Source organism: Doryrhamphus excisus, chromosome 9 (assembly GCF_030265055.1).
Source record: "Doryrhamphus excisus isolate RoL2022-K1 chromosome 9, RoL_Dexc_1.0, whole genome shotgun sequence".
Classification (NCBI taxonomy): domain Eukaryota; kingdom Metazoa; phylum Chordata; class Actinopteri; order Syngnathiformes; family Syngnathidae; genus Doryrhamphus; species Doryrhamphus excisus.
In genome coordinates, this window is record NC_080474.1 from 18,840,781 (window position 1) to 18,868,243 (window position 27,463).

The window sequence follows — 27,463 nt, forward strand, 5'->3', positions numbered from 1 at the left end:
GTGTGTGTGTGTGTGATAGGTGAAACCCCTCAAAGGTCCCACGGGCCCAGAGGTCCGAAACACCTCAAGGTCATGGATGACTGTGCGCTGGACTGACATTCGATTATTGTTTCTCCACTTATGGTGGAATCCATGCCTTTCTGGTTCCGAGCATACTGTTGTTTGAGTTGTGAGTGTGAACTCTTATTGCTGAGCGACCTGAATCTGAGCAATAAACACAATTTGCATCATATTCTTGTCCTGGCTTTTTTATTATGATTGTTGCCAGCTTTGAAAAATATTGTAAATTAGGCAATATTTCATATATAATTATCCCCATTCATTTTCTACACTGCTTGTCCGCAGTAGACTCACTTGAGTATGCTGGAGCCTATCCCAGCTGATTTTGAATGTGAGGCGGGGTACACCCTGGACTGGTCACCTGTCAATTGCAGCCCGTTTATAATACAGTAAACCTCGGATATATCGGATTCAATTGTTCCCACTGGTTTTGTCCGATATAAGCGAAGTCCGTTATATGCGTATACCGGAAAATGTCCGTTTTACGCATATATCGGATTTATATCCGGTATATGCGTAAATCGGATTTTATCCGTTATAAAAAGGCACTTCCTTGACTATGTTTCCAATGTACCTGGACGCGCAGGCAACGCTGCAAACGCTGCAAATGACGTCGTATAGCGGCCTGTCACGATTCGGCGAATCTGAGCGCCACGATGCGGCCATCCGATATATGCGAGGGAAATTTAATGGAAATGCATTGGAACGGGACTGGAGATTTTGTCCGAAATAGGCGAAATCCGTTATAAAAAATCCGATATATGCAATGAATTTTTATTGGAAATGCATTACAGAAAAATTGGTTCTTTTTTATCTGTCCGTTGTGAGCGAATTTCCGATATATCCGAGTCCGATATATCCGAGGTTTACTGTATTTCTAGTAATAATAATAATTAGCTACATGAGAGGAACAAAACTCCACTTCCAAGTACAAAAATAAACATATATCTCTGATAGTGTCAATCAAAACAGTCTCTTGTTTTGATTGGATGGCATAATATTGTATTGTATTGTAATACTGTGTACTAACCTCCTTTTGTCTTCACAGCCCGAGGAACAAAACCCAAGGAACCGCCTGCATAAATGTTACATTCACTTACTATATAAATGAAGATTGTATTGGATAAAAAAAATGTCACAGTACAAAAAAATCTGTGTGTACCATAAACCAGGTACATTACACAAGTACAACATTCATATTTAATAGAAATGTGTACTCCCTTTTTGCTTTGTATTGTCAAACTGTTGCAGAAACTCATCACTGGCGACGTGAGGTAGAAGAAAACAGTCAACGGTAAAATTCCCTCCCTCATCCATACATCCCGTGTGTATCATATCATCAGGTTCGCCCTGTCGTCCGAATAGAAACAATCCGCCGAGTAAGTCCGGCTTTTTGAGGGGGCAAATCACTCGACCTTCTTGTCGGCGATTTCTCCGTTCTGCTGCTGCGGCTCCGCTTTGAGGCGCCAGCGGCTGTAGCGGCGGATGAGGGCGCCTGGCAGCAGAGCCATGCAGGCGATGGCCAGCAGCTGGATGAGGCGTTCCCAGGAGAAGAGGTCGTCCAGTGAGGACACCTGTGACAGCATGACGCCAGTCTGGACGCAGATGAAGTTGTAGGGAAGGAGGCCTGAAAGTCAGCACGAGATTGCATCACTGTCACCTAGCTTTTTCTTCACGAGGTCTGCGGGGGTGCTGGAGCCCAACCCAGCTGTCTTCGGGCAAGAGGCGTACTCTCGCCTCTCGATCGGACTGGTGGCCAGCCAATCACAGGGCACATATAGACAAACAACCATTCACATTCATACCTATGGACAATTTGGAGTCGCTAATTAACCTAGCATGTTTTTGGAATGTGGGAGGAAACCGGAGTACCCGGAGAAAACCCACGCATGCACGGTGAGAACATGCAAACTCCACACAGAGATGGTCGAGGGTGGAATTGAACCCTTGGTCTCCTAACTGTGAGGTCTGCGCGCTAACCACTCGACCGCCGTGCAGCCATAAAATATGTACATTGAGCTAAATATTAGGGGTTCTCTGATTGATCGGCCGATATCGGTGAAAAAGCACGGTATCGATATGGGCCGATACTCGCTTATACCCTGGACTGGTTGCCAGCCAATCACAGGGCACATATAGACAAACAACCATTCACACTCACATTCATACCTATGGACAATTTGGAGTCGCTAATTAACCTAGCATGTTTTTGGAATGTGGGAGGAAACCCACGCATGCACGGGGAGAACATGCAAACTCCACACAGAGATGGCCGAGGGTGGAATTGAACCCTTGGTCTCCTAGCTGTGAGGTCTGTGCGCTAACCACTCGAAGGCCGTGCAGCCCATTCCAAAAACATGCTAGGTTAATTAGCGACTCCAAATTGTCCATAGGTATGAATGTGAGTGTGAATGGTTGTTTGTCTATATGTGTCCTGTGATTGGCTGGCCACCAGTCCAAACGCAGCTGGGATAGGCTCCAGCCCCCCCAGACTAGACTATATCTCCTACCACGAAGTCCTCCTCCGCCATACTCTTGTGCTTACCGATGAAGACCGAACAGAGGAAGAAGATCACCGGGATGTTGACAACAGGGGCGGCCATATTCAAAAACCAGTTAGGCGTCATGGGAAAGAACCTCAAAAAGAGCAGGAAGAAGAACAAACAGTCCTTGTTGTCCTCCACCTGGAGAGGAAAGACCAACATGAGCTACCAGCAGTTCAGTGAACACATCATTGTTTAAAAAATGTGTTGACCTTCCTTTGGAGCATGGCAACTTTATCAGGGAAGAGGTTCACAATGTGGTGTTTTCCAAACGCCTGAGACAGAAGATAGCACGTGGTGGAGCCCACGGTGGTGAGCACACAAGCCAGGAGAAGACCTTCATGCAGGCCAAATATGGCTCCTGCTAAGATGTTCTACACAAGAGAAAGGCTTTGAATTAGTAATCACAAATGACCTTTCCAACTCGTTTTCCAGCATCAGACCACAGTAGGTTGACCTTACCAGGAATGAGGATCCTGGAATAGCAAATGACTGCTTGTAAAGGTAAGCGCTGCAGAATAACAACAACACATATCCGGTGTGCTCGGTCTTGTAAAACTGAAGAAGCTCCGCCAGCTCCCGTAGCTCCTCCAAGTCTGATGGGAATTTCAACCTACATATACAAATAAAGTACAAAGTCAGTTTTTGCTTTTAAATTCAGGCTTAGTTGAGTCCACAATATAGTGCCCTTCAACGACCGCTACAGAACATTACAATTCCTACAGTCCTAAACGCAACACTACATACACGGTCATAAACGATAGTTTTCGGGTAAAATTACATACGTTCTTGTTAAGTTTCTTATTCAAATACATTACACCAAAACATTACATTAATTTTACTAATGTCATTCTTCACAGTCGTGCATAAAAAACAACATTATGGTCAAATACTACAACCTTCTGGTCTCCTCCGTGCTCCCAACGGGCACTTTGGACTCTTCCGTTCCGACATGTTCGGTTGGTGTCCGAACAGGTCTTGGCGGTGCAGGGGGCAGATACAGAGACAGCGAATAAAGGTACAAAGTAGCAGTTATAACAACCGTGAGAAGTCCGACGAGTGAGCGCATATTCTGGCAGTTTCTTTGTTTGTTTTGGTTTTCGCCAGCTGAAACAGGAAGTGGGAGCGGAAACGAATGGGCGAACGTGACGTCACTACCGCGCATAGCCACGCGACATTGTGTAACCAAAGACGTTACAGTGTTTTAAAGTGAGTCGTTTTTCACCAGGAATCGACTCCTTAAATGCAAACAAGGATGTGGGCGTTAATGTTCTAAATTTCGAAACAGTTAACCCCAAAGACGCTAAACAAAGAGGTAATACTACTCAAATAGCATTTCCGTAGTACGCTGTGCGCGGGTTTGGCAGCCATGATGGTAGGCAGAATCCATAAACATATGTGAACATGTCCTCGGCACACTGCTTAGCGGTGACTTGAACTAATAGTTGGTTTAAAACACCAGATTCGTCATTTTTCACGTTTCCCTAAAAACGTCGTAAGTTTATAATACTGTTTTTTGTAACCAAAGGAGGCACTTGCCAAGATAACATACAGTATCAGGAAGCTAATTTGTTTCTCTGTGCGATTAGTTGAATTCAAGTCAATAATGGTGATGATTGAGGCTGTAGTATTACAAATATATTAACATATATTACAGTTCAATAGACTGTATGTTATTTTTAAAGTGCAGGCACTGCGCATAACTTTACCGCACACTCAGTTCAGAGCAATACAATGCATGGTACACTGTTTTCACGCCTAGCACCGCCCAGTTAGCTGGCTCGCTTACCATCATGGCGGACCTTCCTCCGCCATTGCGTACTACAGATAAGTCAACAAGCTGTGAAGCTGTGCGGAGTAGAACTAGTTCCGCCAGCAAAACACTGAAGTTACAAAGTCCACTTTACGCAGTAAGAAAAGTGCGAGTGATTGTATGAAACAATGGCTAAATATTCTTATATTGCGGGAACGACTGTCGGCTTGATCACGCTCCAAAATCCTCCAGTAAATGCACTAAGGTGAGTGAATGTCAATATCTAATGTTATTCTGTGTGTTGTAGGTTAACGAGTATTTGCCTTCCATATGTTTCGTCTTATTCTAATACAGTGCAATACAAAACCTTACGCATGCGTATATCAATGCACAATGAGAGTGTGTTAATTGTATTAATATTTATTTCCATTAATGTGAGTGTATCACAATGATGATTGTAATATATTTAATTAATCTAATTAAATTGAGTAATTCACTAATTCATGCAGCCTGTATATGTTTGCTTACTTTTTATATATGTGTATTACAGTGCAGCAGTACGTCAAGGCATTGTGGACACGGTAAAAAGGGCCCTTAGTGACACTGAGGTCAAGTCTGTCGTCATATGCGGTCAGAACGGAGTCTTCTGCGGGGGTAGGTTCTGTTTCCTTTACTGACGATTACGTATCGAGACACATTGAGAATGAATAGTTCATTTTAACGTAAAATGTGACTTTTTGATACAGGCGCAGACGTGAAGGCATTCGGGACCCCCATGTCTGGGCCTCCACTGGTGCCAATGCTATATGCCATAGAGGCCGCAGACAAGCCGGTGATTGCAGCCATTGAGGGGTTTGCTTTGGGTGGAGGCCTGGAGTTGGCGCTTGGCTGTCATTATCGGATAGCACACAGAAAGGTTAGATCATTCATTCATTCATTCATTGCTGGAGCCTATCCCAGCTGTCTTTGGGCGAGAGGCGGGGTACACACCCTGGACTGGTGGCCAGCCAATCACAGGGCACATATAGACAAACAACCATTCACACTCACATTCATACCTATGGACAATTTGGAGTCGCTAATTAACCTAGCATGTTTTTGGAATGTGGGAGGAAACCGGAGTACCCGGAGAAAACGCACGCATGCACGGGGAGAACATGCAAACTCCACACAGAGATGGCCGAGGGTGGAATTGAACCCTGGTCTCTTAGCTGTGAGGTCTACGCACTAACCACTCAAACGCCATGCAGCCTAATGTTTCATATATTTGCCCCCAAAAAAAACAAAAAAAAAACTTGGTTAGCATCATTAATTTGTTCCAAAAGGTCCTATTCTAATCACTGAATAAATGGTTCCCATGGCTGAGGGTGGAATCGAACTCGAGTCTCCCAGCTGTGAGGCCAGCACACTAACCACTCTTCCACTGTGCAACCTCCCATAAAAAATAATGTAAATCTGTTCCATAAAGCCAAAAATGTTAATACAAACACATTTTTATAGTTTTACAATTATATGTTTACATGTGGTAAACAATTCCAAATGCATGGAAGGGATAAGTGAACATTGAAGGTTAGTTTTACCTTCATTGAAGATGTGATTCTTGATGTGGCTGTCCCCAAAGACTTAAAACCACTTCAGCCTCAATGTACCTGAGGAAAATATCATATTTCCTTAAATTAATAGCGAGAAAAAAGAAAAAAAACATCTCACATCAAATAGGTGCTTTCAGTGATTCAATAAGGAATGGAGCATTCAGTCCCTCGCTGAAGAATGCACACTTTTTAGTGAATTCCATTGATTCCAACTTCCCATCTGGATTCAATTCCAGGCCATACTGGGGCTTCCAGAGGTGACTTTGGGTCTGCTGCCAGCTGCAGGGGGTACCCAGCGTCTGCCAAGGCTGACTGGACTGCCGGCTGCTTTAGACCTCATCACTACTGGTAATTACAGCAGTCTCAATTTTGCATTGTACACATGTCACATTTGTTAACCACATTGGAAGCAGCAATGCACGTTTGAGCTGTAGTACACTCAAATGACCAGCAGATGTCAGTATGTATCATCATTTTTAAAGGCGTACTATTGCTAAAGCAGGGGTCTCACACTCAATTTACCTGGAGGCCACTGGGGCTAGGGTCTGGGCAAGGCTGGGTCGCATCAGGTTTCCCCCCCCCAAAAAAAACGCATTTATGAAAAACAGAAAAATATACAAATTTTTTTAGTGCTTTGGTTCCGATTTGCTACAAGAAAAGCTCTGATAAAACATTCCACTGTTCTTAAATATCTTCATTTTTATTTTTCTGCACAAAATAAGATGAAAAATAAATAAACAAATCAAGAATAAAGAAAATCAATCAATCAGTAATAAATAAATATTATAATAATAATAAAACGGCAAATAATAAAAACTTAAGAAACCACATATAGTTGGTGGGTAGACAAATTATTTTTTTTCAGATTAAAATGAACAAAGCATTATTAGAGCCCTGTAGACATGACAAAACACGACTATAGTCACATTTATACTTATTTTATTTACAACATATTGCGCAACTGCAGGGTCTTGAGACACATGCTAACTCGCAAACTAGAGAGCTAGCGACCTAAACGGTAGCCTCCAAGTTATTTCCTTTAAACTTAAAAAGAGCCAAAAACTTACCACTTCCACACGGATAGGGAGGATAACTATTAACAGTTATTTAACCTTTAACATGTACATTAATCAAACGTAATAAACAGTAGCCTTCAAGTTATTTCCTTTGAACTTAAATAGCCAAAAACTTACCACTTCCACACGGATAGGGAGGATAACTATTAACAGTTATTTAACCTTTAACATGAACATTAATCAAACGTAATAATTTTTTTCTGGGTACATGATACCATACAGCATCCATATCAAACATTAAACTTTCATATCAAGGCAGGGGCCTCAAACTAGTGTCCTGCGGGCCACATTTGGCCCGCGGGCCGCGTGTTTGAGACCCTTGTGCTAAAGCCTTTGTGATCATTTTACATGACACAACTTCAAAACAAATGAATAATAATTGAATAAAACAGTCATGATTGAAATGTACACCCGCCGGCGCTAACGTCAATCACGTGTCGTCACAGGTCGTCACATCACCGCTGCAGAAGCGCTCAAGTTGGGAATCGTGGATCAGGTTATTGATCGCAATACCGTGGACACCGCTGTCAAGTTTGCGCTCAGCGTCGCAGGTAAGACCAAAGCGAAACACTTGACAGCTGAATGTCATTCAAGGACAGATAAAACGTCCACAGACGGTGACATCCACAACGGTGGGTGTACAAGTAGTGGAAGTGGAGAAAAAAAAAAAAGGTCCGCTATGCGGCTATGAATGTTTGATAGCGGTGTGAGATGGGTTGTGATGTCTTCTCTGCCTTTGCTGTATTATTCAGAAAGGTCAAATGGGACAAACATTCTTGGAATATTCATAGAGAAAGTTCTTTAATTAGTTGCTTTTAGCCATTAATGTTTTAATCAGACTCAGCAATGCATTCATGTTCTATGTCCACACACTTAAGACTGTGTATGATTTGTTAGCAGATTTATTGTGTTCTGTATTGCTTTTGCTGTGATAACTCTGACAATTTGTTGTGGATTATTGTATTGTATTGTATTGTAAAATAAAATAAGAATTTTATTTTATTGTAATATTTTATTTTAATATTAAAATAAATTAAAATAAATTAAAATAAAATATTATTTTAATATTTTATTTTAATATTATTTTATTAAAAAAAACTAAAATAAAAAATACAATACAATACAAAATATTTTGTATTTTATTTTGTTATTTTATTTTGAAATAAAATAAAAAATACAATACAATAAATAAATAAATATTTTATTTTAATATGTTATTTTAATATGTTATTTTAATATTAAAATAAATTAAAATAAATATAATAAATATTTGATTTTATTTTAATATTTTATTCTAATATTAAAATAAATTAAAATAAATATTATATTTTATTTTAATATTTTATTTTAATATTTTATTTTAATATTAAAATAATTTAAAATTAAATTAAAATAAATTAAAATTGGGTTGTGATGTCTTCTCTGCCTTTGCTGTATTATTCAGAAAGGTCAAATGGGACAAACATTCTTGGAATATTCATAGAGAAAGTTCTTTAATTAGTTGCTTTTAGCCATTAATGTTTTAATCAGACTCAGCAATGCGTTCATGTACTTTATCCACACACTTAAGACTGAATTATTGGCATTTGACTGAATCATAACATTTATACAATATTCAGTGCATCATTAAATACCTTATTTACACAAAATATGGCCTACAAAATCATATTTATATATAAATGCCTTAGCTCTTTGTCGTAAAATGCAGTCACTATGGGAGAAAATACAGCGTTTCCACTGCCTAATGTTTAGCATTACTCAGCGTTATTTTTACAATAATTCAGAATAACATTTGGAGGATATTTTCAAGAAAATATGAATTAAAATGCAACCCTTTTTTCTTAACGAACCGTTATAAACAACACTTTCTTGTCAGTATGGCAAACGAACATGAAACAATAGCTATCTCTCTACTAGCTTAAATTAACTTAGCTTAGCTTAGCTTAGACTAAACACATAAGCAAACACTGAGTCTAATGTTCAAATAATTGCCAGAAATAGACTAATTTGAACTTCTCAAGTCAGAAAAACCCTTTCTATTTTTCTGGAATTGGTAAAAAAAAAAAAAAGATTAAGTTTTTGCTTTATTCTAGCCCACCGTGTGCTAAGCTAGCTTGTAAGTAATACACATACCTTACAGTAGCTTACTATTAGAATACTCACGTTAGCGTGGAAGGACGGATGACATCATCAAAACCCACGCATGCACGGGGAGAACATGCAAACTCCACACAGAGATGGCCGAGGGTGGAATCGAACCCGGGTCTCCCAGCTGTGAGGCCTAACCACTCGGTCGCCATGCAACCTCCCATAAGAAATCATGAAAATCCAATGAATCCATTCCAGAAAGCCAAAACACATTTTTATAGTTTTATAATTATAAAAAAATTATAAAGTGGTTAGCGCGCAGACCTCACAGCTAGGAGACCAGGGTTCGATTCCACCCTCGGCCATCTCTGTGTGGAGTTTCCATGTGCTCCCCGTGCATGCGTGGGTTTTCTCCGGGTACTCCGGTTTCCTCGCACATTCCAAAAACATGCTAGGTTAATTAGCGACTCCAAATTGTCCATAGGTATGAATGTGAGTGTGAATGGTTGTTTGTCTATATGTGCCCTGTGATTGGCTAGCCACCAGTCCAAATTAATGCATGAAAAGGATAAGTGAACACTAGTTTTACCTTCATTGAAGATGTGGTTGTCCCCAAAGACTCGATGTGGCAGACACCACACGGACACCACCTTCCTGTTTTGCCTTGAGTTATTCCTTGAATTCAATAGTGATGAATAAATGTCCAGGAAGCACTGCAAAGATAATTTTGTTGTAACACATTTGCAGTGAATCCTCAGTTTCCTTCTGGAATATCAATTTTGCATGTTTCGTTTCACAATCATAACTTTTTTTTTTTTAACACGATGCCTACCAAGATGGCTTTGAGTGGTGTTGTTAGATGAAAATGAGGCTCAGAGTGACTCAAGCAAGCAAAACGAGATGCGAGTCAATCAAACTGAAATCTTTGGATGGATGCTCCCGTGTCGAGTTAATTGGCGGGGTTGCTAAACGGTGACGAGGAGCGCCGTGTTACCACTTAAAAAGCTCCCGCCAGTGCGCTTCTGCGAGCTAACCAGTGGAGCATCTCTGTGTCAGACTCGAACGTAGATATTTTTAAAAACGCACATTTCTTCCTCCCATCTACAGCAGGGGAGTTTTTAAAAAAATGTCTGTTTGTATGATTTGTTAGCAGATTTATTGTGTTCTGTATTTGCTGCTGCTTTTGCTGTGATAATTCTGACAATTTGTTGTGGATTATTGTATTGTATTGTAAAATAAAATAAGAATTTTATTTTATTGTAATATTTTATTTTAATATTAAAATAAATTAAAATAAAATAAAATATTATTTTAATATTTTCTTTTAATATTATTTTATTAAAAAAATAAAAATAAAAAATACAATACAATACAAAATATTTTGTATTTTATTTTGTTATTTTATTTTGAAATAAAATAAAAAATACAATAAATAAATAAATATTTTATTTTAATATGTTATTTTAATATGTTATTTTAATATTAAAATAAATTAAAATAAATATAATAAATATTTGATTTTATTTTAATATTTTATTTTAATATTAAAATAAATATTAGATTTTATTTTAATATTTTATTTTAATATTAAAATAAATTAAAATTAAATTAAAATAAATTAAAATTAAATATTATTTTATTTAAAAAACATAAAATAAAATAAAAAAGACAATACAATACAAAAAATGTTTTATTTTATGTTTTTATTTTATTTTATGTTTTTATTTTATTTCATTTCAAAATAAAATAAAAGAAAAAATACAATACAATATAATACAGTAAAATAAATATTTTATTTTATTTCATAAAATAAACAAAATTATATAAAATCAAATTTGTATTTTATTTTATTTTTCATTTTATTTTTCATTTCATTTCATTTTATTGGGGGGGGTTACCGGGTTTAAGTACCGGATCTGTACTGTTTTAAAAGTATCGATTTGGCATCAGTATCAGATACTGATCTCTGTGCACGTGTGCCTCCCCACATGGCCCCACACATGCGCACACTGATGGGATTAAATGTTTTAGCACAGTGGTTTGCAACATCTGCCCGTTACATCTGTCAGGACAACCAGGCTCCCCTCTTGCCGCACAACAAATCCATCGAAACAGCTCAGCCATTTACAGATTAATGGCTCAATATAGTAAAGTACCTTGGGGTCAGAATGCTTCATAACCACACTAGTGATGTGTTCCTACTATGAACACGATGTATATGTTAACATAGGCTAGGTCATAAATAACATCACCCATGAATATGATTCCAGTCTTGATTTCATTGTTTATTGGACCAAAGTGGAAACTGGATTGGCTAGTGGCCCTTTAATCTATGCCATGCTGACCCATTTTTTGGAGCTCAGTGTAATTCAGTGGAGCTGTGAAGGATTCTGTCTTGTGTAATCATGTCAGGAGAGACGGGAGTGGGAATTAAGGTGGGAATTTTCCCACTGGCCATTTTCATTTCCGACCGGTTGAAATGACTCCAGACAGCAGATGCGTGTGTTCTAATACCGAGAGTCCTACCGCCGACTTTCACTAGGAAATTTGCTTAAATGATGTTGGAAAAGCCAATACTGTTAAAACTGCGGGGGGGGGGGGTTCTCACCGTAAAGAACCGTGGAGTCTTTTGGCTTCAAAATCAAAGCATTTTTATATTTTTCATTTATTTTACAGAGTAAATTTTAATATGGGGCTGCACGGTGGTCGAGTGGTTAGCGCGCAGACCTCACAGCTAAGAGACCAGGGTTCAATTCCACTCTCGTCCATCTCTGTGTGGAGTTTGCATGTTCTCCCCGTGCATGCGTGGGTTTTCTCCGGGTACTCCGGTTTCCTCCCACATTCCAAAAACATGCTAGGTTAATTGTCGACTCCAAATTGTCCATAGGTATGAATGTGAGTGTGAATGGTTGTTTGTCTATATGTGCCCTGTGATTGGCCGCAACCCTCGTAAGTATAAGGGTGTACCCCGCCTGTTGCCCAAAGACAGCTGGAATAGGTTCCAGCACCCCCACGGCGACCCTCGTGAGGATAAGTGGTAGAAAATGAGTTCTCCTCCTATTTTGTGTGGAAGTGGTAACTTTTTGGCTTCTTATTTTGTTTTACCTCACCCTTGGCCATCTTTGTATGGAGTTTGCATGTTCTCCCCGTGCGTACGTGGGTTTTCTCCGGGTACTCCGGTTTCCTCCCACATTCCAAAAACATGCTAGGTTAATTAGCGACTCCAAATTGTCCATAGGTATGAATGTGAGTGTGAATGGTTGTTTGTCTATATGTGCCCTGTGATTGGCTGGCCACCAGTCCAGGGTGTACCCCGCCTCTTGCCCGAAGACAGCTGGGATAGGTTCCAGCATTCCCCCCGACCCTCGTGAGGAAAAGCGGTAGAAAATGAATGAATTTTAATATGCAGGGCCGCACGGTGGACGAACGGTTAGCATGTAGTCCAGGAGATCGGGAAGACCTGAGGTCATATCACCTTGTACTTTGGTACGTGACAAAAACAAAATGAAAAAAAAACTTAAAACTATATTAGGAAAGCAGGAAGTGAACAAATGTAACAGTTACTGATTGTAAAAGTACCAGATGGAGGGGTAGGATTTAGTAAGCTTTGCTTCTTCCTACTCCTTTTGGACATGTGGAACTGTGAACTGATTATGTGATTGTAATCTGATGCATGTTCAAATGAAATAAAACCATTACTATTACATTCCAAAAACATGCTAGGTTAATTGACGACTCCTAATTGTCCATAGGTATGAATGTGAGTGTGAATGGTTGTTGTGGACTCCTCTAGAGCAGCTACACAAAATAACCCACACATAAAGCTTTCTAGATCTTCCAAAATCTGCATTAATTCCAGTTGTATTTCCTCGGATTTTCTAAACAATCTGTTTTAATTTAATGAAAAAAAGTATAAGCTGTCCCCTTTAACGTTTCTCTTTCAGACCACAAGCTGGATGCTCGCCGCTTAAGCACGCGTCCGTGTCCTTGCCCTCCTCATTTGGATGCTCTATTCGAGGAGGCAATGCTGAAGGTGCGCCAGAGAGCCCGTGGAGCCATAGCGCCGGTGGCTTGTGTCCAGGCCCTGCAGGCAGCCGCCACCTTACCCTACGCTCGAGGCATGGAGAGGGAAAAAGAACTGATGGACACACTGTTCACGTCTGGACAGGCCCGGGCTCTGCAGTACAGTTTTTTTGCTCAGAGAGATGTTCGCAAGTGGAGCATGCCCAGTGGAGCTCGCTGGGACAACAGCAAACCCAGGCCCGTCCATAAAACAGCAGTTATTGGTAAGACTGGAAGATTAATATCTATGTTGAGATTAACATTACAGCAAGGGGTCTCAAACTCAATTTACCTGGGGGCCACCAGTGCTAGGTTCTGAGTGAAGCTGGGCCGCATCAGGTTTTCAAAAAAAACAAAAAACAAAACGCATTTATTAAAAACTGGAAAAAAAAATCAATAAAAAAACTATCTTCAATGCTTTTGCTTCTGCTACACTTTTTCAGTACTTTGGTTCCGGTTTTCCACACCAAAATATCTGATAAAACATTCCACTGTTCTGAAATATCTTCATTTTTATTTTTCTATACGCAAAATAAAATAACCTTTATTTAACCTTTAACATGAACATTAATTTGACCCAATTAGCAAGTTAGCATCGTACTCAGTTCCATCGTACTCAGCAGCGTCGTAACTTTAACAACATGTTTGATGAGATGCTTTATCTTGACGTTGTATTTTTCGTTTTATTCCAAATCATTTGCTGCATTTATTTGTACCCAGCGTCATAAGCCTTTAGCTTAATTGCTAAGCCAAAGCAAAAGAGGGCGGGGTAACAGTATGGGCGGGGCAAAAATCATGTTAATTGTGTCCGGTGTGCACACAGCTTTAAGCTGTTATTTCAACATTAAACTTTGGTATCAAGGTGGGGGCCTCAAACTCGCAGGCTGCGATTAATTTAATTTAAACAAAAAATTTAAAAATGTAAAATTTTTTAAAGTTTTTTAAATTGTTAAATTTTTAAAATGTTTTTAAATTTTTTAAAATGTTTTTAAATTTTTTAAAATTTTTTTTTAAATTTTAACATTTTTTTTTTTTAAATTAAAAAAATGTAATTTTTAATTTTTTTTTTAATTTTTTAGAATTTTTTTTAATTTTTTAAATTTTTTTAAATTACAAAAATAAAACAAACAACAAAAACTCTATCAGGAAAGCAGGAAGTGAACAAATGTAACAGTTACTGATTGTAAAAGTACCAGATGGAGGGGTAGGATTTAATAAGCTTTGCTTCTTCCTACTCCTTTTGGACATGTGGAACTGTGAACTGATTATGTGATGCATTCAATTGCAATCTGATGCATGTTCAAATGAAATAAAACCATTACCATTACCATAACCATAACCATATTTAGACAACCACAATTGCGCCGATCTGAAAACTGTGGAAAAGCAGCGATGCTTCTGTGTTGTCTCCTTAGGAAGCGATGGTAGTTGAACATTCTGGACATGTGAAGCACAACGGCTTGTGCATTAAAATTTCAGGCTCGCAAAAAAAGTCTTCTACAAGGCAAAAAATATTGCAGTAAAACTGATCCTTCTGCAATGTACTACAGTAAAATGTAGTCTTATTTATGTGTTTGGTCTTGAAGGTCTTGGCACAATGGGGAGAGGCATAACGGTCGCCCTCGCTCAGGCGGGGTTGTCTGTGGTTGCCGTGGAAGCCCAGGAGAAACAACTGATGGACTCCAAGCAGGCCATATCAGGTATGCTTCTCAGGGGGGCCCGGAGACGAGGGCGGGCTCCTCCTCCACTTGACAAGGTCACTTACAGCCGCAGCCTCCAGGCAGTAGCCGATGTTGACCTGGTCATCGAGGCTGTGTTTGAGGACGTGGCCCTGAAGAAGAAGATCTTCCAGCAGCTGTCTGCTGCGTGTAAACCTGGCACGGTTCTGTGCACCAACACGTCTGCGATAGACGTGGACCTCCTCGCGTCTCAGAGCCGCCATCCAGAACTAGTAGTCGGGATGCATTTCTTTGCCCCGGCGCATGTCATGAAACTGCTGGAGGTGGTGTACGGGTCACGGTGTTCTCCTGAAGCTGTGGCGACCGCCATGAATCTGGGAAAGGAAATAGGTAAAGTCTGTGTGGCTGTGGGGAACTGCCGTGGCTTTGTCGGGAACCGCATGCTGACGCCTTACATGGAGCAAGGGTTGTTCTTATTGGAGGAGGGAGCCACGCCCGAGCTGGTGGATGAAGCTCTGGAGGAGTTTGGTTTTGCCATGGGGCTCTTCAGAATGTCTGATCTTTCTGGGATTGATGTGGGCTGGAGAATTAGGAAGGAAGATGGTCTTGTGGACCCTGGTGCAACGGGGCCGGCAGCCAGAGTCCGACAACACCGCAGGTACAGTCCTCTTGGAGATCTTCTCTGTGCACAACAGCGATTCGGCCAGAAAACAGGTCTTGGATGGTATAAGTATGACAACAGTCATGAAGCAAGTTCTGACCCATGGGTGAAGCACTTCTTGGAGGACTATCGATGTCAACACGGTCTGGCGTCACGTCGCATAGACCACCAGGAGGTTCTGGAACGCTGCTTGTATAGCCTCATCAACGAGGGCTTCCGCATCCTTGAGGAAGGAATAGCTTCCCGACCCGAAGACATCGACGTCATCTACGTGTTTGGCTACGGCTGGCCCAAGCATCGCGGGGGTCCCATGTTCTACGCCAGCATGGTGGGCTTGGATAAAGTTCTGGAGAGGCTGGAGCACTACCACCGAGTTCACCCTGATGTGCCTTACCTGCAGCCGTGTGGGCTGCTCCGTAGGTTGGTGGCCAGCGGCAGCCCACCTCTACGCGAGTGGAGGGGAATCATCAAGAAGGCTCACAGCCATCTTTAAATCTATGAAATGGCGTTTTTCAACCAAATATCACTCATTTCCAAAGCATTATTCATTTATACTGGAAATGTACCATAGTCATTTGGCAATGGTTCACATTGCAAATTCTACAAATTGCTTTATTTACTCATATAGTCAACTGCAGAGAATACTAGGCTACCAATAGAAATTTATCAGCAGGGGGCTAAATGCATATTAATGATAATGGTAATGGTTTGATTTCATTTGAACATGCATCAGATTACAATTGAATGCATCACATAATCAGTTCACAGTTCCACATGTCCAAAAGGAGTAGGAAGAAGCAAAGCTTATTAAATCCTACCCCTCCATCTGGTACTTTTACAATCAGTAACTGTTACATTTGTTCACTTCCTGCTTTCCTAATATAATAAAAATAATGTATTTTATTAATTTTTATTTTATTTATTTTTTTATTTTTTGTCACATACCAAAGTACAAGGTGATATGACCATCCAATGACATAATGGGTACCATAGTGAGTGTCAATATAGTGATATGTATAGCACATTTGTTATTATAGTACATTTGTTCACTTCCTGCTTTCCTAATAGAGTTCTAATAAAGTTTTTGTTGTTGTTTTAAATTAAATTAAATTAAATTTAATCTTCATCAATTTAAACTCTTCATCCTTGTATTTAGCAAACATCAACTGTTTGTATTGTTTCTTGAATTGACTCATTTGAAGATTGCTTTTATAGTTATTAGCCCATATTTCCACACAATAAGTAAGATATGGTAGAACCAGAGAGCGATAAAGATAATAATGTTGTACAGCAATATGGAGGAAAAACTGCTCAGCCAGCATTAAAAGCTCTAATAACAGTATTTGTGATTTTAGAAATAAAGAGTTAGTATGTTCTCTGTAGGCGGCATTATGAATTATCTTTACTTAATTATAATCAAGTTAGTGTTTTTCCACAAATATATAATAATAATAATTACCATATAAGAACATCTTAAAATGAGATCTTGTTATGCTTCCGCATCCCATTTATTGCTTTAGTCACTTTCCAAAATGAAATCCGCCTTTTGTTATTACGTCTTGTTTCCTAATCATGAGGATTCAGGGCTTTTCCGTGTTTTGTTGTGTCATTGCAAATGGTGTGTCTTTGAGTTTTATCTCATTTGGGGGGTGGGGGGGGCATCTAAATCCGATGATTACACAGCCAAGATTACAATGTGACTTGTGCAGTCGGCACACTATAAGCTCTCCCACCTGACGAGCGCGGAGGGGATGGCGATTGTGTGCTCCGTGCTGATGTAAAGGATAAATGAGGCCAACACAAAAAGGAACGTATACCCTTTTAAGGTCACGTGCGGTTCTTGGGAGTCTGTGTTGATTACGATGGAAAACTGATACTGACACAAAAGTGCAACTCTGGCCTGTAATAACCTCCAGGACACAATCCGCTGTTTAATCTTGAACAGCACGAAGCACTCGACCAACATCTGCAACCCTTTTACAGATTCCCCGCACTAAATCAGCCAACTACGTTTACTATGGGATTTACATTGTGTATCATATTCATTCAGAAAATACATTTTGTACAATCATACAGTATATGGAGAGACTATGCTTCCAATGCATTTTCCTCCTATCTATCGAATTGCAACCCACCTCTCAAGTGGTTTTGGTCTGCTTGTTTGGGTCACACCAGGGTTTGGATGACTGTGTTCATACCTAAGTACAGGAAATACTCCAGAGATCTTTTCAACTGACCCAAACATTTTAAGTATGATACTAATTTTAACATCAATAAAATCAGTATATCATGAAGAATTGTCAAAAAAGTTCAGTATTGTAATAATGTGAATTAAATTTGTGATATCAATGCACTTTTGCAAGATGTTCTAATTTAATTTATTGCTCTCTGGTTCTACCATATCTTATCATATCTTGCAAAAAAGGTCAGTAAGGATAATTCATAATGCCGCCTACAGAGAACATACTAACTCCTTATTTCTAAAATCACAAATACTTCAACTTGCTGATATAGTTCATCTTCAAACAGCTAAAATAATGCATAAGGCTAAAAATAATAACCAATTAGCTAAACATGTCATGATGTGCTATACATATCACTATATTGACACTTAATATGGTACCCATTATGTCATTGGATGGTCATATCACCTCCTACTTCGCTACGTGACAAAAATAAAAAATAATCATTTTTTAGTATTTTAATTATTTTAGTATTTTTAATTTTAATTTAAAAAATCAAATTAAATTAAAATTTAAATAATTATATTAGGAAAGCAGGAAGTGAACAAATGTATCAGTTACTGATTGTAAAAGTACCAGATAGAGGGGTAGGATTTAATAAGCTTTGCTTCTTCCTACTCCTTTCGGACATGTGGAACTGTGAACTGATTATGGGATGCATTCAATTGTAATCTGATGCATGTTCAAATGAAATTAAACTATCACCATTACAATTTATTGAGATACTTGTTAATTAGAGCCATCTTACATATGTTATGAAAAGAGTAAAAATAATAATAAAATCATATCAAAGGCAGCAATTTTTGCACACCTTTTGTATTGTTGTATTGATTTCATGCAATTGTGCAGTTAATGTCGGTTTGCCTCAATAAAATACATTATGTGCACTTTGTGAATTACGTCAATTTATTTGTATCAGAGTGTAATTCCATGTCGTGTATATTCAGGAAAAACTGACAAAATAATCCCCTCTGTATTATGTTTATGCTGAATCAGCTGGCAGCAAGTCCTATAAATCAATAGCTGCCTCGTATTTAAATCTCACGCCCACCATCGAGTGCTGCCACCTAGCGGCCGGCACCTGTACCAACCGGAAGAACCGTACATGTTTAATATTGTACAGTAAAAACACTGCTATTTACGCCCCGTTCGGGAATCTGTCTAAAGCGGTGTTGTGTAACTGTGTGAATGTGTGGGAGGGATCCTTCCTTGTCAGCCGTGGTGTTTTTCCCGAGTGGGCAGAGCTTTGCGGACTCCTCCCGCCGTGTGATGAAGTTGAGATGTGAGCTTTCACACACACACACACACACACACACACACATAGACTGGAGCCTCCCGACGGCTGGATGCCACGATGGGGAGAGGTGTGGAACGTTCGTGGAAGCCTTTAGAATAGCACCAGAGCGTCGAGCTTTACCCACTTTCACGGAAGATGTCACCGCCATTTGAGTGACGACGACCAGCATTCCCTCCCAGCGACACCTCTGTCGTCTACTTACCCGGCTTTAGGAGCTGCCTCCTCGGGCTGTCTTCGTGGATCTCCCGCTCCGGCTCCTTGGCGGTCATGTTGTAGTTTTGCTAAAAAAACAAAAAAAAAGCGAGATAAGTATTTTGTTCGTTTTTTTATCTTTCGGAGGTGGGGGGGTGGCGAAGTTCGGGCGATGCTGTTATGGCCACCTCCGGGGCTCCAAAGTGTCCGAAGAGTGAGAAGTTGGACGAGGCGCAGGCTTTGGCCAAAAGCTGCGCCGGTAGACCGGACTTCCTGCCTTGTGATGGACTCTCCATCTGCGCCACACACAGCCACGGAAAGTGCTTCAAGCTGCACTGGTGCTGCCACCTGGGATGGTGTCACTGTGAGTTTTTACTCTTTTCACTTTATGTAGTCTCCATTGTGTATTGCATATAAATAACCAGTGGTGTCCTAAGAGCCCCCCCTCAGAGAATATAGCAGGGAAGCTAATTTTCTGCTAAGTTTTCTGCTCATATCAGGTTCAGTTAAAGCTTCACTAAAAAATTCATTCATTCATTTTCTACTGCTTATCCTCACGAGGGTCGCGTGGGGTGCTGGAGCCTATCCCAGCTGTCTTTTACAGGGCACATATAGACAAACAACCATTCACACTCACAATTTGGAGTCGCTAATTAACCTAGCATGTTTTTGGAATGTGGGAGGAAACCGGAGTACCCGGAGAAAACCCACGCATGCTCGGGGAGAACATGCAAACTCCACACAGAGATGGACGATGGTGGAATTGAACCTTGGTCTCCGAGCTGTGAGGTCTGCGCGCTAACCACTCGATCACCGTGCACTAAAATATTCACAGAAAATCATTCATTCATTCTTTTTCTACCGCTTTTTCCTCACAAGGGTCGCGGGGGTGATGGAGCCTACCCCAGCTGTCTTCGGGCGAGACAGCCAATCACAGGGCACATATAGACAAACAACCATTCACACTCACATTCATACCTATGGACAATTTGGAGTCGCTAATTAACCTAGCATGTTTTTGGAATGTGGGAGGAAACCGGAGTACCCGGAGAAAACCCACGCATGCACGGGGAGAACATGCAAACTCCACACAGAGATGGCGTATGGTGGAATTGAACCCTGGTCTCCGAGCTGTGAGGTCTATGCGCTAACCACTCGACCACCGTGCACTAAAATATTCACTAAAATTCATTCATTCATTTTCTACCGCTTTTTCGTCACGAGGGTCGCGGGGGATGCTGGAGCCTATCCCAGCTGTCTTTGGGCAAGAGGCGGGGTAGACCCTGGACTGGTGGCCAGCCAATCACAGGGCACATATAGACAAACAACCATTCACACTCACATTCATACCTATGGACAATTTGGAGTCGCTAATTAACCTAGCATGTTTTTGGAATTGAACCCTGGTCTCCGAGCTGTGAGGTCTGCGCGCTAACCACTCGTCCACCGTGCACTAAAAAAAAAATCACTTTATTTTTAAATTCACAAGTTTTTCTTCATTTTTCTCAAGCTGCTGCACCTCCCACAAAGTCCCCTGGTGCCTCATACTTTTTAAAGATCAATCATTGAATAGAGCTTAACCATGTTTGGCCCTTCTGTAAACCTAAACTAAAACACAGCAAAATCTTTACACAATTACATCAGTTTTCATTGCCATTGTTAGATAAGTATCATTTATTTATCAATACTTTTGGGTGAAGAAGGGGTCCTAGTTGTTGACTTGATTGAATTAGTATACATTTTTAATACCCGTTGCAGCAAACACAGCAAGGACACACCATTCATAATATGCTGGCCCAGTGGGCGCCTCAGTTAGCATCTAGGAAGTTAAATAAATGCCTTGCCTAAAGGCATCCCAGCCATGAATGCATCATACTAATACTGTTTCTAATATTATAGTTCTCAGTGATATGTAGCTGAAACTACAACCACAATATAATAACAAATATGATGCAGTTTTGCCGCACGGTTAGCATGTTGGTCACAGGAAGACCTGGGTTTGAATCTGCTCTTGGGCATCTATGTTCTATGTTCATCTAGGTTCTCTCCGGGTACTTTGTTTTCTTCCCACTTTCCAAAAACATGCTAGGTTAATTAGCGACTCCAAATTGTCCATAGGTATGAATGTGAGTGTGAATGGTTGTTTGTCTGTATGTGCCCTGTGATTGGCTGGCCACCAGTTCAGGGTGTACCTCGCCTCTCGCCCGAAGTCATCTGGGATAGGCTCCAGCATCCCCCCATGACCCTAGTGAGGGTAAGCGGTATCGAAAATGAATGAATGGATGTATCGATATTACAATTTCTGAATTTAATTACTACTGAGCTACACTCTTCTGCGGTCTGTGTGTATGCTCCAGGCCCCGCCTCCACCCACAGAGACTCTATGACACTCTATGATGAAATGTCTCACTCCATTCATGCTGTTGTTCTATGAAACAAAAACGCACAGAGTGAACTCTCTGCTTGTTTGTAGGCGTGAGACAATGGCGATATATTGAAACCGGCAAAATTACACAGTTTATTTTTATTTATCATGTGATTAATTTATTATCATCCCAGGCTGTTTTCTCCTTTTTTTTGTGAAGGAGAAATCTTGTCATATTTTAATCTCACGAGATCATGTGATCCCCTACTAGATATGGATTATCATCCATCCTTGAAAATTTCCTTTGAAAGTACTTGAAAATGGCTTTAATTTGACCTCTGGTTTCATTAGAAAATTTATTTAAGAGATATGTTTAAGTGTTTTTTTTTGTTATTCGTCCACCATCAAAATACTCTGTGTACAGACCACGTTTTTTATTTAGAGCGTATTTACATTTTGTATTTATAACATTACTCATGGGCCATAAATATACAGAGCCATTCTTCATTTTTGACAAATTGAGGGCACTTTTTGTCCAAGTGCAACTTCTCTTCAAGATAGTACAACACTTATTGTGTGTGAATTAGACGATGTCCAGTGTGATACGTTGTGGTTATCGACAACCATTTTTTGTCTAGTTTTAAAAGCAGTACTATTGTCAATGCTACTGTTACTGTGGTTTATATCTCATACGTGCTGCTTATGAATAACTCATTACCGTACTGGAAAACGACCCCCCCCCCCCCCCCCCCCCCACACACACACCCTCCAATCCCTTTTAGATTTGCTTCAGGTTTATTGGAGGGAATTAATGCCACCCATTTGACTTAAAAGAGAAGTCAGTTTTAGTTTTCATGATGTTCTTATTTTTTATCTAAAAACTGTGAATGTGCATGTCCTGGTCTACGCTGGTAAGCGGGGCCCAGTCACAACATATTCTTTCATTTGGTTTAACACCGGTGCTGCAGTTTGAGTCAATCCCACCTACACCGTCGTGCCCCTGCAGACACTCAGCATAATAAGCAAACAAAATGTATATCATTACGCGGCCCAAAGTAGTCCTTGACAACTGCGCCTATTTCCTCTGAACTTAAGTTATTTAGGCTTTCCAACACACTTGTGTTTTTTTTTGTAAGTACTTGGCATGAATGAGTCTCACTGCATGAACAGATAATATAGTATACAGTTGCTGATACAAGATACTGGGTTTACTTATATGTACTTTAGTAGCTTGGTGGGTTTACTGTATTTACTCAACTGCAGAGAATAAGGTAGTTATTCATTCATTCATTTTATACCGCTTTTCCTCATGAGGGTCGAGGGGGTGCTGGAGCCTATCCCAGCTGTCTTCGGGCGTGAGGCAAGGTACACTCTGGACTGGTCGCCAGCCAATCACAGGGCACATATAGACAAACAACCATTCACACTCACATTCATACCTATGGACAATTTGGAGTCGCTAATTAACCTAGCATGTTTTTGGAATGTGGGAGGAAACCGGAGAAAATCCACGCATGCACGGGGAGAACATGCAAACTCCACACAGAGATGGGCGAGGGTGGAATTGAACCCTGGCCTACTAGCTGTGAGGGCTGCGCGCTAACCACTAGACCGCCACGCCGCCTTAGGGTAGTTATTTCAAATAAAATGGATTACAACAGCAAAAATAACTAAAAAAAATGTGCTGTTTTGTGGTTGAATATGACCTTTTATGCTTGAAAATCCTTTTTTTCTCCCATTTTAGTTGAGAACTGATATTTTGCTGAAACTTGCCGATGTTCTACTGCAAATTCTGATGAAAGATGAGAGTCTAATCATTCTTTTGGTATATACCATGTTTATAAAGCCCCAGGACACAATATTCTGTGCGCCTGGAAAAAAAAAGTGTCAAAATCATCAAAAATGGCCGCTACCGAGAGGGACGGCTTTTGGAAAATGGCAAGCATAAAAATAGCTAAATAAACTGAATAAGAAATATTAGGCATTAAGCGTCATTAAAATGCACAGTGTAGTATTTTACATTGGTCACTCATGTCAGTAATGTCACTTTAATATTCGGGGAAATACACGTGCGAGAATTGATAGCTGGAACAACAGGCTTTTATTGCAGGTTTGAATGATCTCACAACAGGTGCAATAATAAAAAGATGAGAGTCTAATCATTCTTTTGGTATATACCATGTTTATAAAGCCCCAGGACACAATATTCTGTGCACCTGGAAAAAAAAATGTGTCAAAATCATCAAAAAGAGAGGGACGGCTTTTGGAAAATGGCAAGCATTAAAAATAGCTAAATAAACTGAATAAGAAATATTAGGCATTGAGCCTCATTCAAATGCATAGTGTAGTATTTTACATTGGTCACTCAAGTCAGTAATGTCACTTTAATATTCGGGGAAATATACATTGATAGCTGGAACAACAGGCTTTTATTGCAGGTTTGAATGATTGCACAACAGGTGCAATAATAAAAACAAAATCGGCACTATCATATTTGTCATAATAATAATAACGCGGACTGCTGTTGTAGCAGTAACCTATGCCAAGCTGAAACTCAACCCAGTTGTTGTCCTCCACACATCCGGAACACATTTATTGCAACACGCGAGCATGAGTTTTTGCTGACTGTACAAGTGTTATTTCATGTTTAGAGGGCTCTAATTATATTAAAAACAATAAATATAGAAGGTCGTAAACAGGTTTTGATGCTCTAACTCCAAAATGATGATACTGGAATTATTCTATACAAATGTTTTCAAGAAAATAAACGACAATAATAATGTGTTGTTCCACTTAGTGCCTGTAGATGGTGGTACAGTAAACCTCCGATATATCGGAAATTCGCTCACAACGGACAGATAAAAAAGAACCGATTTTTCTGTAATGCATTTCCAATAAAAATTCATTGCATATATCGGATTTTTTATAACGGATTTCGCTTATTTCGGACAAAATCTCCAGTCCCGTTCCAATGCATTTCCATTAAATTTCCCTCACATATATCGGATGGCTGCATCGTGGCGCTCCGATTCGCCGAATCGTGACAGGCCGCTATACGACGTCATTTGCAGCGTTTGCAGCGTTGCCTGCGTGTCCAGGTACATTGGAAACATAGTCAAGGAAGTGCCTTTTTATAACGGATAAAATCCGATTAAGCATATACCGGATATAAATCCGATATATGCGTAAAACGGACATTTTCCGGTATACGCATATAACGGATTTCGCTTATATCGGACAAAACCAGTGGGAACAATTGAATCCGATATATCCGAAGTTTACTGTAATTAGCACTTTAGAGCATCAAAGATGATTTAGGTGTGTGAGATCACTGAAGGTGTCTTGTTTGTGTTGTCATAAAGACATTTAACGTGACACAGAGTTCATTGACGACACGGGGATTTATTACATTGGAGGCTATTTAAGGAAAAACAGTGTTGGGAGCGCTATGCGTGCGTCTATCGCCGCTTTTCCAGATGGTTGTCTTTTTCCTGACAAGCAAGGGATCACGCGACATGTTTTATTGACAGGGTGCAGAGCTCTGCTTAAAGGTCAGCATTTTTCTCTTCCCGTATAGAAATGTCAGGGGTATTTTCAGTCCCGATATTCCTAAGACTCGGCGTGACACTTTGACACCTCCAATGTGTGTGCCTCAACCTGACAGGTTGTCCCTCTCTTAGTTTATCCTCGGAAAATCCACGGATCAGCACGGAGCACAATCACCATCCACTCTTGCGACCGCTAGTCCAGGGCTTAAAGTGTGCACAATGTAATCTTTGCCGTGTAATCATCGGATTGAGAAGGGGTCAGGATGTGCCTTGTGATTGAAATTATCGGATTCGGGCGGAAGACTTAAGAATCCTTTTCCTGTGCTTATCGTTGGTGAGCCACGCCCGTGATGAATTATTCCTGCTGAAGTCGCTTCCGTGTTACATCACTTGTAAATATTTAGACTAGGGGTCTCAAACTCAATTTACTTGGGGGCCACTGGAGCTAGGGTCTGGGTGAGACTGGGCCACATCAGGTTTTCCAAAAAAAAAAACAAAAAATGCATTTATTAAAAACAGAAAAATATAGAAACTTTTTCAGTGCTTTGGTTCCGATTTTCTACAAGAAAAGCTCTGATAAAACATTCCACTGTTCTCAAATATCTTAATTTTTATTTTTCTGCACATAATAAGATGAAAAATAAACAAATCAAGAATAAAGAAAATCAATCATTCAGTAATAAATAAATATAATAATAATAATAAAATGGCAAATAATAAAAACTTAAGAAACCACATATAGTTGGTGGGTAGACAAATTATTTTTTTCAGATTAAAATTAAAGCATTATTAGAGCCCTGTAGACATGACAAAACACGACTATAGTCACATTTATACTCTTTTTATTTACAACATATTGCGCAACTGCAGGGTCTTGAGACACATGCTAACTCGCAAACTAGAGAGCTAGCGACCTAAAACGGTAGCCTCCAAGTTATTTCCTTTAAACTTAAAAAAAGCCAAAAACTTACCACTTCCACACGGATAGGGAGGATAACTATTAACAGTTATTTAACCTTTAACATGAACATTAATCAAACGTAATAATTTTTTCTGGGTACATGATACCATACAGCATCCATATCAAACTTTCATATCAAGGCGGGGGGCCTCAAACTAGTGTCCTGTGGGCCACATTTGGCCCGCGGGCCGCGTGTTTGAGACCCCTGATTTAGACTTTTTCTCCTCCTTTCTGATTTGTGTTGCTATTCAACCACTTGTACCTTTTTTATTTCATTTTGGTTTGTTCGACTATCAAAACTCAACCAAAAAAAAAAAATCAAAGAACCAACCCGAGTATAGTTATCTTCAGGATTTTTGTCCAGTGTGTCTTACAGCACAATCATGCACTACTAGACCGGCTTAGACGATTGAATCAGGCACAACCGGGACACCCGGGGAGAAAAGTAGAGCTGTCGGCTTTTTGCATGCAATATCTTTCCTTTCATATATAATAATACTGAATAATAAAGACTGACACATGGACAAGGAATATAGAGTTTAGATTTACCTAAACAACATGTACACCCCCTTATTAAAAAGCGCCTAAAAAAAAAAAATTCAACCCCTATACAGTAGAGCAGAGTGCACATGAAACTAAATATTTAAATTGTCTTGCCTTTGGGAAGAGGACATTGTTTTTCCTGCAAGATTGTTATCTTCGGGATTTTTTTTTTTTTTTTTTGGTCTTTCATGCCAACAGCAGGGGATTGTGTTTGTTGCTTTGCAGCCTTTCGGTGCTTTGCACGCAGCTGTGGCTTTGCCGTAGCGTTACACTGAGAAAATGAGCTCAGTGAAAGCAGTGTTCGCAGCTGGTGACAGCATCAGTCCGAGCCTCTCATTAGTCGTAATTAGCTGTGCTTAGTGTCCCCGCCAATATGTCATGTTTGATGAGAGATGTAGCTCGCAGCGCTAATAAAACTGAATAGTTTGAATGCCCCCCCGCCCCTCCTTTTCCTTTTCCTTTTGCTCCTCTGCAAACTGATTACAATCATCAGGTAAGGTAATTACTCATTAAGTTGAAAATCAAAGTCCTAATCAGTAAAAGTCTTCTCAGTTTGCGTCTGCATCTCCGATTTTCACTTTTGGAAAAAAACTGGAAGGGTCATTTCAAATGCCCGGATGTGTAATTCATTTCTGTACTAGGAGTTGGGTACAAGAATAAACATGCTTCCTGTCTTCTCTCAGAACCTGCACGTCATCCTTACATTAAAGTGGTGAACTCATCCAAACCACACCAAGCTAACTCCGCTAGCTTAAATTCACCCTTGGACGGTCCGCCAACCTCCAACCGGTGTTGGAAAA

General features: G+C 40.0%; 3 protein-coding genes and 1 long non-coding RNA gene across 5 annotated transcripts in view; 2 read left to right on the plus strand and 2 right to left on the minus strand.

The window, feature by feature from the left end:
• On the minus strand, positions 1-3,827 carry tmem41aa (transmembrane protein 41aa). Its single transcript, XM_058081749.1, has 5 exons — positions 3,503-3,827; positions 3,066-3,216; positions 2,816-2,977; positions 2,606-2,744; positions 1-1,687 (listed from the first exon to the last, which is right to left on the minus strand). Exons 1-5 carry the CDS (start codon positions 3,766-3,768, stop codon positions 1,467-1,469), a joined length of 939 nt encoding a protein of 312 aa, XP_057937732.1. The 5' UTR covers positions 3,769-3,827; the 3' UTR covers positions 1-1,466.
• ehhadh (enoyl-CoA, hydratase/3-hydroxyacyl CoA dehydrogenase) lies at positions 3,504-18,328 on the plus strand. The gene is made up of 7 exons (XM_058081748.1): positions 3,504-4,621; positions 4,907-5,010; positions 5,103-5,272; positions 6,185-6,296; positions 7,471-7,575; positions 13,057-13,398; positions 14,761-18,328. The coding sequence occupies exons 1-7, from the start codon at positions 4,545-4,547 to the stop codon at positions 16,005-16,007; spliced, it is 2,157 nt and encodes a 718-aa protein (XP_057937731.1). The 5' UTR covers positions 3,504-4,544; the 3' UTR covers positions 16,008-18,328.
• LOC131135628 (uncharacterized) overlaps positions 18,296-27,463 on the minus strand; it is a 21,954-nt gene continuing 12,786 nt past the window's right edge. Inside the window, exons 2-3 of the long non-coding RNA XR_009131636.1 lie at positions 19,257-19,335; positions 18,296-19,142 (exon numbers count right to left, since the gene is read on the minus strand). This is a non-coding gene — a long non-coding RNA (uncharacterized LOC131135628). The remainder of the gene's footprint in view (positions 19,143-19,256; positions 19,336-27,463) is intronic.
• Positions 18,888-27,463, plus strand: part of zgc:162707 (UPF0524 protein C3orf70 homolog B) — a 20,048-nt gene continuing 11,472 nt past the window's right edge. The window contains exons 1-2 of one of the 2 annotated variants that reach the window (XM_058081751.1): positions 18,888-19,039; positions 19,394-19,610. In XM_058081751.1, the coding sequence (XP_057937734.1) occupies positions 19,427-19,610 (184 nt within the window). In that variant the 5' untranslated portion in view covers positions 18,888-19,039; positions 19,394-19,426. Of the gene's footprint in view, positions 19,611-27,463 lie in introns of both variants that reach the window. The other variant, XM_058081750.1, reaches the window with a different exon arrangement.